This window comes from Numida meleagris, chromosome 3 (assembly GCF_002078875.1).
Source record: "Numida meleagris isolate 19003 breed g44 Domestic line chromosome 3, NumMel1.0, whole genome shotgun sequence".
Classification (NCBI taxonomy): Eukaryota; Metazoa; Chordata; class Aves; order Galliformes; family Numididae; genus Numida; species Numida meleagris.
Genome location: NC_034411.1, coordinates 33,824,748 through 33,840,645, shown reverse-complemented (window position 1 = coordinate 33,840,645; position 15,898 = coordinate 33,824,748). Strand labels below are relative to the sequence as shown.

The 15,898-nt window shown below is 43.0% G+C and overlaps 1 protein-coding gene across 2 annotated transcripts in view; it reads right to left on the bottom strand.

Moving 5' to 3' along the window:
• Positions 524–15,898, bottom strand: part of SRD5A2 (steroid 5 alpha-reductase 2) — a 25,893-nt gene continuing 10,518 nt past the window's right edge. The window contains exons 2-5 of one of the 2 annotated variants that reach the window (XM_021391875.1): positions 6,259–6,325; positions 3,124–3,225; positions 2,392–2,542; positions 524–1,814 (exon numbers count right to left, since the gene is read on the bottom strand). In XM_021391875.1, coding sequence (XP_021247550.1) covers positions 1,748–1,814; positions 2,392–2,542; positions 3,124–3,225; positions 6,259–6,325 — 387 coding nt within the window. In that variant the 3' untranslated portion in view covers positions 524–1,747. Of the gene's footprint in view, positions 1,815–2,391; positions 2,543–3,123; positions 3,226–6,258; positions 6,423–15,898 lie in introns of both variants that reach the window. The other variant, XM_021391876.1, reaches the window with a different exon arrangement.

Sequence of the window (15,898 nt, the reverse complement as noted above, 5' to 3'; positions counted from 1 at the left end):
GGGAAGAAGAAGCACAAGTAGGAGTCATCTGGACACTGGGGCTTGCAGAGGGCCTCTGGGCTGCCTAGGTTGGGCAGAAGGCAAGGCTGCTCCCTCCCAGCTGAGCTCTGGCCAACAACAGCCACCTCACTCTCTGACACTGCAAGGGGAGCCCCTGTCCCTGTGCGTTTCCATGTGGAAGGTGCAAGGAAGGAAAACAAAGGAAAATATGTTTGTGGTGCTTACATGAAATTTGCAGCTCTGGCCACAACAGTTTTTCTGTTGCATTATTTCATCCAGCCCTCACCCTTGCCTACGCAGATCTTTTGTAAAGCATGCAGCTATACCACGTGCTCTACAGTGACCAGTGCAATGGGACCCAGCTTCCTAAGGCCACTCCGCTCCAGGATGTGAGGACAACTAATAACAGTAGCAAAGCAGGGAGGGTTTGCCCAGAAGAAGGAAGCCAAGGTGAGCAGGACTGTGTAAATAACGTCACAGGGGCTTGTTTCTGTAAACAATAAATTATAGACCAGTACAACTCTGTGTTTTACATAAATTTTATTGTGTTTCAGAAAAAACTGCATACAGTCCATCAGGTTACTCTAGCAGCATGTAATATGTTTAGTATGTGGTCTGTTTTTGTTTGTTTTTTTTTCCAGCCATTCAGCATAATTTTTAGCCAGATTCTGCGCTGTGAAGAGTAACTAAAACTATCATCATTTACTGAGACATCTGTTCCTGTTGAGGTTAAGGAATTTTCCAGAAAAAATGTCATAACTATATTCTAAAATTATGAAAAGACATACTGTGTCTTTGTGGAAATTCAATAATATCTGTGTATCATTTCCTAATAGAAGAATCTGAAAATGTTCCTCTTAGACAAAATGTACTGCCAGTGTCAGAGAATATTTTCTTCAACACAGAGCTTTTCATTTTTATTATTCTTTTTGTTATACATCACCATTTCAAGTTTTTTTTTTTAATGAATAAAAATTGAGAGGGTTTGAGTGAAGAAATTTTTATTCTGAAAAGACCTCTGGATTTGCCAGAAGGAAAAAAGTTCTAATGCTGCTGCAATTACTTTAACAAAGTACATTTTAAAAAAAAATCCTGGTGGGAAAGGATTAATCATCTGGCAGTGAGGAGGGTATTGCTTAAGGAAGTAACGCAGGCACTGTGCTCGTGAGCAACAGCTCAAGGTGCTTGCACCTCTGCATACTTCACACTGCCTCTGTGCCACAACACACTGCTCCCAGCCTTGTACCCACAAGTGTCTTCTTGTTGCATTGCGGCTCTGGGAGTTAACTTTGCTTCTAGATGCAAAATAAAGGGTAGAGTTATTTTCTTGACAAAGGAGACTGCCACGAAGGCTCATGTGCTATGGCATGGGGCAGGAAGAAGCAGCTGCAGAAGGGCTACTGATTGGAGTGGCCCAAGACTTTCTCTTGAAGTCACAGGCTTACTTTCTGTTTTCTGCACTGGATTTTAGCCAGTGCTTTTTCTATGATGTCAGTGGAGTCATACTCGTTTTCCACAGGTAGAACTCCACAGACAAGCAAGTATGTTACTTGGGAAGTCCTTCTACCCAAAACTGTCTGCAATTTTCCCTGTAATTAAAAACAATAGCTTCAGTTCTGTATGACCTTCTTGCCTGTTACAACCTCAGGTTACCATTTGTACAATTATTTATAGCCAGACCTAACTTTAAAACTAGGAATTGGAAAAAGCCCTATAAAAACAGAATACAGAGTCCATATCCAAGTCATTAAAAAACAAAAGGAATCAAGGCTTTCCTTGATTTTGGATAGTCCGTAAATGTCTTGAGATAGTACCTGAAAGAAAACAAGCAAGAGAGTGAAAGTGCATACGAGCAAGAAAACTGCACAGTTTCAATACAGCTCAGCTGAGGAACCTTAAAATGCCTCTAATCTACCTTGCTTCCCGATCTCTCTGTGTTACTCTGCAAAAGAATATTCCCAAGAGATTTACACTATCATTTAACTAAGCGAAAGCTGGCACTAAGGTTAAGGTTGTAGCAGATCTATAGGAGAAACTTCAGGAATTCAGTGCACAGGAGCATGTCTACTCAAAAGTGCTGCAGAGGCTGTGAGGAGCCCTGAGGAAGAGTCGTGTTTACCAGGCTCAGTCACAAGATGCCTTTATGTGGAAGGAGCAGTGACTTAAGCAGAGTTTCTTAAATGACCGTCAGGCCCACTTAACAAGTTTTCCAGTGCACTGCTGTACTTTCACCCAGTTGCAAACAGGCCAATATGCTTCTTGTATATAACATTAAATTTCAGTTTTGTTTTGGATTCCATCCCTGCCCCTCTGCACCTCCCTCGCATTTTGCAAAGTGCATTCCATGAGCAAGTGGCAGCACACTGCAGGAAGCAGTTCAAGTTTTGATACCTGTGATGGTGGTAAGCACGGGGCCCAATGCAGCAAAGAGTGAAAAAGGCAAAAGTGAAAGCTGGTAGCGACCAGGTTGCAATGGCAAAACCAAACCATTCCACAATTTCTCCAAAGTAGTTGGCTCCAGAAACATAGGTGAACAGCCCCCCTGCAATGAAAGAAAAAAATATGCAATTTTTATGGTCATCTTATGCACATGGAAAGTTCCTTCCCTTGAGGTCAGCAACTGAATACTCTACCTTTCTTATTCAGAACCCATATGAGAAACTTAAAACGACTTCCCTGAAGACAGCAGAGCCAGGACAAACTACAAAGAAGGATCTTGTACAAGTACAAGAATCAGAGGTTATTCTAACCAAGAGGTTTCCAGCACTTTCACAATTGTTTATTTCCATTTGGAAATGGAAAGACTTAAGAAAGCTATTATTAGAATTATATGAATGTCAGTTATTGACATCTCCACTACCTCTGGGGAATGCAAAATCTGGATCTCAGTCTTGTACCTTAGCTAATCACAGCAAGAGGAAGGTAAGAGACGGAGGTGAAAAACGGAGCAGAGGTGGTGATGGTTGAGGAGATCTGAGCATCCAAAGCAAGCCAGCAGGAGTCAACACCAAAACCAGAATTTCCTGGATCCACATCTGTGTTTCTTTACAGAACTGGGCATTTCCTGGTTCATAGCTCTGATCTACATCCAGTCTTTCTCACAAAAAGAAGACAAAAACATACCTTGAGGAATCTTGTAAGTGACTTCCCCAGGTTTCCTCAGCTGGCGCAGCAGGAGATCGCTGTGAATGTTGATTCCCATTCCCAGCAGAAATAAGAGGAGGCCTTTGAAAGAGAAATGAGAAATGGATTAGAAAGATAGCTCCTGGTCTGCCCCATTATCCATGCACAAGGGATACAAGAACATCTGTGAGATTTGTCTTTGGAGCAGGCAATTATGAGGCCTAATGTGATGTGGGCGGATATTTCTTTTTCCAGTCAAAAGATGCACAGCTACTGAGAAGGCTACAGAACCAGAGAAGTATGAGTGAATGATAAGATAACCATGTATCTCTGTGTCAGCTATGAGATTACCTGCCCCAGATAGCTTCAGTGGAGAGAGCAGCTCTGCACAGGAAGATGACCATCCTGAGCAGACTGTTCTGTCAGGCTGACCAGAACACTTTCAGCTACCGTGAGTAAAAGCCTAATTTCTCACCTGGCCATAGTCCTCAAACAGCATAGAATCATAGAATGGCTTTGGTTGGAAGGGACCTTAAAGATCATTCAGATCCAACCCCCTGCCATGGGCAGGGCTGCCACCCACCAGCTCAGGCTGCCCAGGTCCCCATCCAAGCCAGCCTTGGATGCTTCCATGGATGAGGCACCCACAGCTTCTCTGGGCAGCAGTGCCAGTGCCTCACCACCCTTTGCATAAATAATTTCTTCATAACATCAGACCTGAATCTCCCCTCTTTTAGTTTAAAGCAATTCCCCCTTGTCCTGTCATTATCAGATTGTGTAAAAAGTCAGCCTCTCTCCTGCTTATAAGTTCCTTTACTGCACTGGATGGCCATAATGAGGTCTCCCTGGAGTCTTCTCTTCTCCAGGCTGAAGAAGCCCAGATCCTTCAGCCTGTCTTTGTAGGAGATATGCTCCAGCTCTTTGATCATCTTCGTGATAGTCACTGAACATCAGGAGGGAGGGAAAATGGTGTGTGCATCAGAGATACGTGCATGTTCCAAAACTAGAGGGCAGGTCAAGATTCTGTTTTCATGAAGGACATGGAGAAGAAAGCTTTCAAGAGACTATCATAGGAAGGAAGACTGAAATGTCAAGAAAAAAATCTCTGCACACAGGACTGTAGATACTGTGGTTGCTCATCAGGCTTTCTGCCGTCATGCTCTGGTGTATCTGTATGTCCCATTCTCAGTCAGAGAACAGAGCTTTATGGTACTGTGTGCTACCAGCTGGAGCAGCAGATGTGAGGATAGTCTGCTGCTGCCAATTCTCTTCTACTGAAAGGCTGATTCTGGGAGGCCTGCATGTTCCTTCTTGGGTCCCACAAGTGCATACATTAATGATCTAGAAGATCAGTCATTCAACAGAGGCCAGGGGGAGCCTGAGCAGCAGCTATGTGGTAGTCCCCAGGCAGCCAGATACTGGATGGGCCAGGAATGGTCAGCAGCACAGAGAAGTGAATGTTGGAAAGAAACTGACATGATCCTGACAGCAGCTTTACAGGAAGATAACGGAGTAGCCACAGGACCTAAGACAGGCTGATTTCGGCTTGCTGCCAAAAGGGGTCCTCTGCCTGCCACTGTAAGAGAGACTTGTCATCGTACCCTCCTCCAGCTTCTTTGTCAGCTGCTGCTTGCTTCTTTATAAGGCTTCTTTTACAGCAGAGGAAAATGAAGAAGAGCAAGCTAGCAGGGCAGGCTCTATACCATATCCACACTGACAGCAGCCAGCCACACCTGTGGACACTACTGCTGAGTAACTACTGAGCTATAAGCAAGTTTCATTATTCTCATTTTACAGCTGTGAGAAGAGAAGCCCAGAGAACACAAACGTATCCAGCACATCACCAGAACAAGGAGAGGAACGTACATCCCAGGGCTGCTCAGTCTACCACAAATGAGGCCATTTGGACAGAGTTGTGGGCATGAACATGGAGCAGCCGCTCACATGCCTAAGGCTGCTGACAGTTTCTGGCCAGAGTGATTCATTGACCAGACTCCATTTAGCTGAAAAACTAGATTGAGGAACTCTGCAGGTGACATGCCCTACATTTCATGCCACATTAGACACTGAGAAAACCACATCTGACAGTGATTGGGAAGACAGGAATCAAGCAGAGGCAGTGTGTGCTAAGCAGCAGAGCAAAAAAAAACCAAAGTGCTTGTAAAACCTCAGCACTCGCAGTAGCAACAGGAAGTTGGGAAGAAGTTGTAGAAGAATACATTATTTTAACTTGATGTTTTAAGCACTGCCACTAGTTTTCTTTTTTCTTTCATCATGCACGTATGTATGTGTATTTACTACCCAAATTAAGTAATGTAGTGTGTTCTTTGATGGCTATGGGAGCTGTTGCTATACAATGTCCAGGATTTTTAAGATGTGATGCTGTGAGGTAAGACTGAGCTTTTATCCACTGCCTGAAGCAGAGTATGGAAAGTACCTTGGTTACTTTGTACTTGCTGTATGCAAAACATTTCTTCTGACCTCCCTGCTGAATTTCAATTCCATGTATGTATTTAAAAAAACATCCTCTGTGTAGCACCTCTGTGTAATGCCCCCTAGCTGCTCTTGCTCAGTTATTCTCCTTGGGCTTTTACAGGGTGAAATCCAGCTAGGCTATTAAGTTACAGAACATAAAGGAACCTTATTAACATACAAACAGGCTGTGCGTGATCTCTAATCTGCCCGTGTGCCCTACGCAGGAAAAAAGAACCCTTTGTCTCCAAAGCCCCATTTACGCTGGGGCTTCACCCTCTGTCAGTCAGAATGGCTGCACTGAGTGCACACCTCCCTGGCAGGGAGAGAAAACCACAGTTTTCCTTTGCACAGGGCCACTGCTTGGTGGACATCTCCAGCTGGAAAAGGGCACATCCCTGCTCAGGTGGTATCAGAAAAACAAGGTTGGTGACTTGAGACTGTGCTCCAATACCCTACATTGCAAGCCTTCAGTGGTGGCTGCCTAGCAAGAATAAATGTCACTGCACATTCAGTTGTTTTATCTGGGCCAGCAGGCAGGTTTTATCCTGATTTCCATCACAATTGATCTGACTCACATGTTCACTGAAGATTAGGATGTAATTCAAAGTGCTGACAAATTGCTTGGAGATTAGATCTTGGGAATCCTGCGGTTGTAATTACCTGATGTAAATCGGATGTCGGTGCACCAGTCATTTGGGTATTCAGCGCAGTAGATCAGGTAGTACCCCTGGAGGAAGCCATTATAGATACAGAATAACATGCCAAAGAAAAGCAATTGCAGTGGGAAAGGTCTGCCTCTAGTGAAGAAGGGGTAAATAAATGTCCTAAGGTAGATAAGAAAACAAAGTCAGCACATTTCATGATAACACTGTTTTTGCAATTTCTCTGCTGTAGGAAGAAAAACCTTAACAAAACACAAAATATTAAAAAAGTCAGTAAACATTAAGAAATGGAAAACAACTGTAACAAAACAAGATCAGTAACAAATGGGAACCAAGAAAACTACTGCCTGTCTCCACATTTTTCTGGTCCTTTGGGACAGAACACATGGAGCTGGAAATCTCATCCAGAGTCACTGTGGCCTCAAGAATGTCTCTCTGCCTTCCTTTTCTCTTGTTGGTAACAGGAGGAACTTGAACCACAAACAGCACGTTCATACTGAGACCTTGGCTGCCCTTTGCCACAGTGGTGCAGAGTACTGAGCAAAGGGTGCTGTGGAGGCACACAGGCACACTGATGCTCAAAGTAGCTAGGAGCAGTGCCAACTGCAATATGCATTTCCTAAAAAACCACAAGTGCTGTGGAGGAGCTTCTGTATGGAGGAGATGTTCCTGACCCCACCACCAAGGCTGATCCCTGAGGGCTTTAGCCCATGATAGAGGGTGGAGTTCAAGGCAACCCCTCCGGTTCTTCCATCCTCTGTGGTACGTAGCCTGATGGAAAATCCCCTTTCCCAGCCTCTCCCACATCATCCTCAGGAGTGCGGAGTGGAGAAGTTATATTCATAGTTGTTATGCATTTTATTACCCAGCCAATTAAGTTCTATACATGGTAAAATCTACACTCCTAGTTTCTTTCTTTTGCCTTCCTGGGCTCTGGGTGGCGCTCATCACAGTAGTACATGAGTTCTATTGATAGGTAATCCACAGTCTGCATTGCCAATGTCACTTTCAGCAAGCTCAAGCATAAAATATCACCACACTATAAATTAAGCTTAAACCTTATTAAGCAAGTCTATAAGTGAGGAAGCTAAGTACAAGCAACAACATGTTAATATATTTGCTGTTTTCTGGAGTGAGATATGCCAAATTTCCAGTGATTAAGACAGATATGATGAAGAAGTAGTAAATATTTCTAAATACAGCATAACCTAAGAGGTACACAAAATATTTTTCAAACAGAGATATCACATATGTTACAGCATGAAATTTCCTATAGCATGGAAGGGAATGCTCTTTGGAGTCCTGTTACCAGCAATTGGTTCTGCCCTTTGGGAATGAGAAGTAGGAGAGGCCGTCTTCAGCATCAGACCTGCCTGCTGAAACAATATTGGCAAACTGGACCTGAGCAGCTATGAGAATCACAGGATCATTGAATGGCTTAGGTTGGAGGGACCTTGAGGATAATTCAGTTCCAACCCCTGCCATGGGCAGGGCTGCCACCCACCACATTGCGCTGCTCAGGGCCCCATCCAACCCAGCCTTGGATGCCTCCATGGATGAGGCACCCACAGCTTCTCTGGGCAGCAGCACCAGTGCCTCACCGCCCTTTGAGTCAAGAATTTCTTCCTAACTTCAGACCTGAATCTCCCCTCTTTTAGTTTAAAGCCATTCCCGCTTGTCCTGTCATTATCAGATTGTGTAAAAAGTCAGCCTCTCTCCTGTTTATAAGCTGTCCTCAGATACTGGAAGGCCACCACCAGGTCATTCCAGAGCCTTCTCTTCTCCAGGCTGAAGAAACCCAGCTCCTTCAGCCTGTCTTTGTAGGAGATATGCTCCAGCCCTTTGGTCATCTTTGTGGCTCTCCTCTGGACACAATCCAACAGCTCCACATCTCTCCTGGACTGTGAGCCCCAGGTTTCGATACAGTACTCCAGATGGGGCCTCACAAGGGCCAAGTAGAGAAGAACAGGGATCTCTCTCTCCCTGCTGGACATCCCTCTTTTGCAGCCCAGGATACTGTCAGCCTTCTGGGCTGCAAAAGCACACTGCTGGCTCATGTTCAGCTTTTTGTCCATGAGAACTCCCTGAGTCCTTCTCTGCAGGGAAGTTCTCAATGAGTTCTTCTCCTAGTCTATACATGTGTCTGGGATAGCCTCTACCTAAATGCAACACCTTGCACTTGGCCTTGTTAAATCTCATCAGATGCTTGTGTACTCACTTTTCAAGTGTGTCCAGGTCCCTCTGAATGATGTCTCTCCCTTCTATTGTGTCATCAGCAAACTTGCTGTAGGTATGCTCAATCCTACTGTCTGTCATCGATAAAGACATTGAAGAGCACTAGTTCCAAGACAGACCCCTGGGGGACCCCACTCATGGCCAGCCTCCACCTGGACATAGAGCTGTTGACAACAGCCCTCTGGCTACAACCATCCAACCAATTCTTTATCCACCTAACAGTCCAGAATTCAAATCCACAGAGACTTACTCCAGGAAGACCTATGGTTCTCTTTCTCACCTTTAATAAGAATTCCAGTGACTATAACAGCAATTCTCACACGGACATCCCTACATTGTCTGGTCTAGTTTAGGGCAGCTATTCAATTTAATAGGCAAATACAGGCCTGTAGTGCTATCTGACATGCCAACAATGCCCAGCACTACTAGAGAATGCAGAAGCGGGTGTAAGGCTAGGCTACAACAGATACTGTTGCTTTAAATCCAAGAAAGGTAGCAGTCACAATCTGGTTATAAGGAATCACTTAACCCCTTTCCAACACTCCAAAGGGGGCAACCTCCAAGTAGAGATGCTTCTCTTGTGGCTTCCAGCCCTTAAATGAGGTTAGGGAATGGTGGACCTGGACTTTCCGTGGCACATGTGAATTGCTTCCACCTGTGCAGCCAGGGCTGGCTACTTCCCTTCATCATGTGCTCAATCACTGGTTCAGGCCGTGACCTAACAGTTCCCATACAGTAGGGGACTCACAAATGGAGACTTGGAGAAAGTAAATTGTACAGAAGAGAGGAAAAAAAAAAACAACCATGCAATGTGAGTTTTGGAAAGGAATTTATATGTGGATTTGAGTGAGATAATTCATCAAAAACAGGTATGTGTGAGAACCTCTCAATTTCTCCAGCCAAGGTGGTCAGAAGTTCCTGTCCTAGCTCCAACCATTCCTAGCATGAAGAGGCATTTCTCAGGTTCCAGAAACTGGTGGCAGTACAAAGGCTACAGGCCCTTTAAAGATATCTCATCCAGCAGTACTGGGAGGGAAAAATCAGATGTGGTTTATCTAACATGAATGCCACGTGTGCAGGACAGAATGAGGCTGCACAGTGCCAGCACAATCTCAGGGGATGACGTTTTTTTTTGTTGTTTGTTTGTTTTTGTAGAGGGAATGAAATCCTGGCATTACTGAAATTCCACCTCGAAGCACTTCTGAAAATCCAAGTCAGGATTTCATTGAAGAATCCATGTTGAGAAGCACATTTTCCAGGGAAATCTGCTTGAATAAATGCAGAGGCAGAGTCAGTTCTCTGTATCTGAACAATGCTAGAAGTTTCTGTTTTAATACAACACTTATCAACTTGAATTGTGGGCATACAGACTATTTCCTGGGTTTTGATAAAGCAACTGAAATAAAATGAGGACACTTGATAGGATTAAATAGCACATGGAAGAGTTTGCATCACTGCTGAGATTATTTTGCCCTGTGCAAATCAAAAGAGGATCAGAGGCCACTGTTTTAGAGTAACAGATAGAAAATCGACCTTTTGGATTTAGACCTATGACAAATTTGACCTTCTTCTACCAGTGCAATATTGATGACTAATCCTTTTGTCCTCTATCATCTTTACTGGCCAAATGCGTTGCATCTGACTAAACCATTGCCAGCAGTTTCCTATAAAATGAATGAATAATAAATTATTCATCTTTTTTCTGTCATTTCTTATCCAGACTAGCAGGTTTCAAAGAAAAAAAAATGATTTGTCATTGTGTCAAATTTCATTTTACATGGAGTATAACAGATCCCTTGAAAACTATGGAGACTCTCACCTAAACTGAGAGAAAACAGAAGTTTCTTCTTCTTTCCTTGACAAGTGGAAATCTTTTCACAAATGTTAACATAATCCAGCAAGAGTGGGCTCTCAGACCTCCTCCAACAGACTGTTTACTGGAGACATTTATGCTGCTGCTGTGTTTTCCTCTCCAGGGCCCAGGTGCAGTAGTTCAAGCAGCTCATGCTTTTCAGTCTTGACATTTGAGGTGTTTCCAGTACTCATGAGCTATTTTACACCTGGAGCAAGTGGGTCAAGCCACAAGCTACACTAACCTCAAAGCCATTCTATCTGAACTGACATCTAACAGCATAGGAATTTTTGCAACAGACTGTCACTTGATCTGTCACATTGCTGGGAGACTACTGATGCCCTTGGCATACCTGATTACTTAGGGGAAGGCTGAATTGCCTACAAAGACAGTGGGCTTCCACTTGGGTTGTTTCTGACATCCTGCACAAAGCCTCTCATTATTCTGGGGACTCCTGGATGTCAAAGGACATGTTACAGAGACATCTGCTGCTGAAGACTCTGTGCTAAAATCTTCAAATATTTCTCTTCTTGAGACCTATTCTGTAAGGTATTTCTGGTTTGCACCCTGACTCAGATTTTAACTTCTACTATTTTTGAGTTGCTTTACACTGATTCTCATTGAATACTTGCAGAAGACTGTTGAGTTTATTCTGTGCCCTGGTGCTGACTATTCACGCAATCTGGTACCTAATTTTCATGCGCCCAAATCACTTTTTCTTAGTTATCCCAAATTGGACTTTAACAAATGTAACAGTTAAAATGCCCATTTCAAACAGTAGGCAATCTTGCTATCTGTTCAAAAGAACAGGAAAAGAAAATACTCCAAAATACTTTCAAAATTGAAAGAGAAGTAACCCTCCCTCATTGTGTTGCCTGCAGGTGCCTTGGTATTGCAAACTGGGGCAGAGCCTCCCTACCTCTCATATTCCTCTCCTCATATATCCCTCCTCGAGATGCTTTGGCCTTCCTATTCATTCACATGGACTTTGCACTAGCCCCAATAGGTCAACAAGACAGGAATATTTAAACAATGAAAGCATATGGGTTATTAGGAGCTACTTGTACAGGATGAGGTGGGCTGTGTCCCTTTTGCCAAGGAGGTGTGCACAGTGAGGCATATTCTGTGACAGCCTCAGGAACAAAAGCTGCACTGTGATACACCAAAAACGCTGGCAAGAAGGAATGCCTGACAGGCTGCTGAGCCTCTGTCAAAACCTGCTGTATGTTCAGGACAGACGGCAGATCTCCTGACTGCAATGCTGTGGTTGCACATCATATCCTGATGTTAGGAAGGCCATAAGTGCAGGAGCAGAGGTCTGGCTGCAGTGCCTGCGGAGCCCACCCATGCAGAGCTGCACAGAGGCTGTATGTGCCCCTGGGTGACCATCAGCCTTGAGGCACTCCTTCCTCCTTGCCCCTCATGCGTTGCTGAAGCCATCAGATAGCCGCAGCCACTTGCTGATCCAAGGCTCAGTTTTGTAGACTCATCTTAAATCACTGTCCACTGACTGTGATGGAAGTAAGAGAACTCCCTTTTTCTTTTAGTCATGCAGATTAACTGACTAGATATGACTAACACAAAGCTGGAATTTGGTCTTTTTTCAAAACCACATGCAAAACATCCTACTTCCAGGTTCCTCCAGAGATCTCTGGACAAATTTTTAGACCCTGTAATTTAAGGAACAAGAAAGATATACACTTTACTGACAAGCTCGCAGTCAGCTATATAAGATAATGGTAAACCCATCACATCAGGTTCATTTCCGACTATTTGATCTAAAAAAAATTGCTCTATCTACAATCACTGAGCTACTTGTGGCCCACTTAGAAAATTCATCCAACTTGAAGCCTGTTCACAAGGACACGCTCTTTTTGCTTCTCACGGGAACAGGTTCAGGACTGGATGAAGGCTTCCTGTAGGAGCACTCACCTTTCCTGGGGAAAGGGTGCAGACACAAATCTGATCGAGGGATGGGAGGAGGACTGAGGAAAACCTAAGACAGACAGCACCATGTCTGGGTTTCGGGAGTCCTTGAGAAAAAGGGTGATTGAGAGTGGGACATCTGGGCAGCACTGACCAAGTGACAGACAGCACAAATGGGAAAGGATTCAAAGTGACAAAATAAGAAGAGGCCTGGAAGAGATTCCCATACTGCACCATTGGAGCTGCTGAATTAAAAGCAGAGATTAAAGTTAGCAGACATATTGGAGATAAAAAATAACACAGAATATTAGAAAATAAACTGTTCGGGGGAGCTGAATAACTGTGTGCAAGTGTTCTCATGATACTGAAAGGAAGCAAGTTCAAATGTAATTAATAAACATACTTATATTAATATAATACACAAACAACTGCTCAGCTGCTTACAATTGCATGTGAATAAAGCAGGATTACAGTAAGAAATCTATAATAAGTTGCAAAAGCATGTGTGTCTGATGTGAGTGCCAAAAACAAAATGCTGCTTCTACATTACTATCAATTATTGCTTTAAAAAAAAAAAGATGCATTTGGCAGCAGAAAAATCTAAGGAATCTGAGGAATGTGATGCTAAATTCCAGCACCACAAACACCTAAGGTCAGTCATTCTGACAATCTAGCCAGAAAGACATGATTGATTGTTACAAATTTTAGGTATGCTGTATGGTTAGCATAGTAAGAAGGACATATACAGCATAGGGATGAAAGTGAGTCCATTTCACATAGTTACACACAGGAATTATTAGATGTGCTATACTTAATAGAGTACATATTGTTGAAAAAAAGAAAGGAAAAAAACAGGACCTAATAATGGGCATTTGTTTTTAATTGGTGAGGAAGGACTGTGTAGGCTTGACTCCAAAGAACAAATGTTTGCTCTTGTAAATTCATTACAACAGCAACCAGGTTTCAAAAGCATTTTGAAAATCTATGTACAAATTATTTCCTTGCTCCTCTTGTCTTCCAGTATTTCTGAAGCTGTCACTGGAAAAATCTGGTATCTCCCAGTGATTAACAGCACCCAGTTAGAACCAGCAAAGGAGATTTCTTCCTTTTCACAGTTTAAAAAAGGCATTGAACTGTGAAAAAATATTGAATCATTTTGGTCTTTTGTGCTGGCTTTAGTAGATATAGCAGCAAGCCCAGACTTCAATTTCTATGTTTTCTAAAGGGAAGACAAGAACAAAGTTCTTGGGCTTGGTGCATTAGCAGGCTGCACCATCAGCAAGCTACAGTCAGTATACAGTTATAGTATACAATATATTTGTTTCTCAAAGGTTTCCATTTTGGAGTTCAAAATATTGTTTTCAAGAGGTAAGGTGAAGCTAATGAAGCAAAGGAACTATTGCTTGTGTACAGATCACTCCTGGAATCAAGACTGTCCCATATGGACACACGGTTTAATCACAGAGAGGGCACAGCAAAGTACCAGAGTCCACAACGTATGACATGATGAACATTTGTCTAAAAAGCCAAATGTTTTATTTATAACAGCCTCCTTGTCTGGGAAAAAAAAAAAAAAAAAAGGCTGTTTTTACTGTGTTTGTGGCTGGCACAATTCTGGGAGATGCTGGGCACACCAGGAGTGAGGAATAGAGTTAACAACAATCTTGAAATACTAGATTCACATTTCTAAGAATCAGTTTGGTTCAGTTAAGACAATGGCAAAACACAGCTCTTGGGTAAGTCTGACCAAACGAAAAAGGTGAGCTGGAGAACTGGCTGGATGGAGGAGGGAGTGCCAGTAAGTAGCAAGCTGAGCATGATCTGAGGGTGCCAGAATGTGCTAAAAAAGCAAATGTTAAAGTGTGATGCAGAAACTAATGTGTTAAAATGTGATGTGGAAGGGCTGATGGAGGCACCCAAAGTAGTTCCTCTTTGCATGGTGCTAGTAGGAACTTACATTGTGTGCAGCTGAAGCCTGCACTTCATAAAAGACAGGGGCAAAGCCCAGAGAAAATAGCTGTGGTCTAAGAAGTGTGACCTACGTAGAAAGACTGAAGGCCTCAGGGTTGTTTAAATTCACTAATAAAAAACCCGTGGAAGACATTATGGCAACGTTCAATTGTATAAAACTTTACTGCAAAGAGGGAAATATTAGCTGGAGGGTTTGAGGAACTTTTTTAAGGATGGGCCACACAAACACCCAGCAGGAATAATCTTTACATTGATCCTCTTTCCTTATTCTCTATAATTTATTCTGCAATTGCATTTATGAGTTGTCACATGCTTGATTGTTATGGGGAACTGGAGCTCGTGCAGGCCTCTTCTGGGCTAATGTCATCCTTACAGGCCAAAGCACTGAGAAGAAAATTCAAGGAACTGAGAATGGGAACTTGGAGCTATCTTGGTGAGAAGGAGACACTGACAGGGAGCAGGGGAGCAATGATGAGACCTGGAATTAGCTGACCAAAAAAAACCCATAGCACAAGCAAAACCTTTTGCCCAGGCTGGAGGCTGAACTCTATGCCAACCAGCTATCTCAGCTGGAACCCTAAATAATCTTGGTCCAGATTTAAAATTGTATGAGTGGTGGAGGACAGGACTAGGGTCAGCATGACAAGATGTTGTGGTTGTACCCAACCACAATATTTCATGCTTGTCTTGACTAATTGGCGGTATCTAAAGGACAGCAGTACTTAAAGATTACAAGAATGTCTGTTGTTTTATCTAAGCAATGGTGTGTCAAAGGCTTAGCCAGCCAAACCATATATTTCAGCAAGGTATCTCCCTCTTTTCTTCTCCAGAAATAACCACTTGATATTTATGAAGATAAATCACTTTGTTCCTATTCCTAAACTATGGTCGTCTGCCAAAAGCATGAAACATTTGCCAGAGTAACTTGACCAGACACTATGCTGTGCACTTCAAAAAGCTCACTGCTCCACTGGAGCAGAGTTCAAAGAGTTTACAGAGGCTCAGAGTATGAGCAGAACAAAAGGACACATCTGCATGAGAAATGGTACAAAATCCAAGGATGCACAAAACTGTGCTCTTACAACTGCCCTTATGAGAGAAAGCATAATTACTTTCCACAAGCAGTCCACATGGGGCTGAGAAACAGCCAAAAAAGTTAGACATTTAGTAAGCAAACCATCTCCAAAGCTTCACATTGGTCAGACTGTCTCCTACCGATATACACTAGACTTCATACCTGTTCAGAAAGCAGAAATAAAAGGTACATTGAAAGTAGTCTTTAAGATACTCTTAATGATTTTTTCCCACTCCAGTAATTCTCTCTATGTCCTCTTTTATGCCTAAACTCCTGATCTGTTTCCATTTTGCTCTTCTAGCCTTCCTGACTTTGTCCTTTCTTTGTCCTTCTTTAGATTCTTGCTTCCTTTATGGTTCCTCAGATTTTTTGTTCATCTAGTTAGCGTTTTTCTCTCTGGTTACCCAACAACTGCACTCTGATTCTCTTTCACTGTAGTTCTTTCATTCTTGTCCCTCTCCCTTTGCAGTTATGGCTGAGTATCTTTAGAAACAGAATGGTTTCTCCTGAGCGTCCAAACAGGTCATTTTCCACTCTACAGCAGGCTTTCCAGATCCTATAGTAGGACATAACTCCACA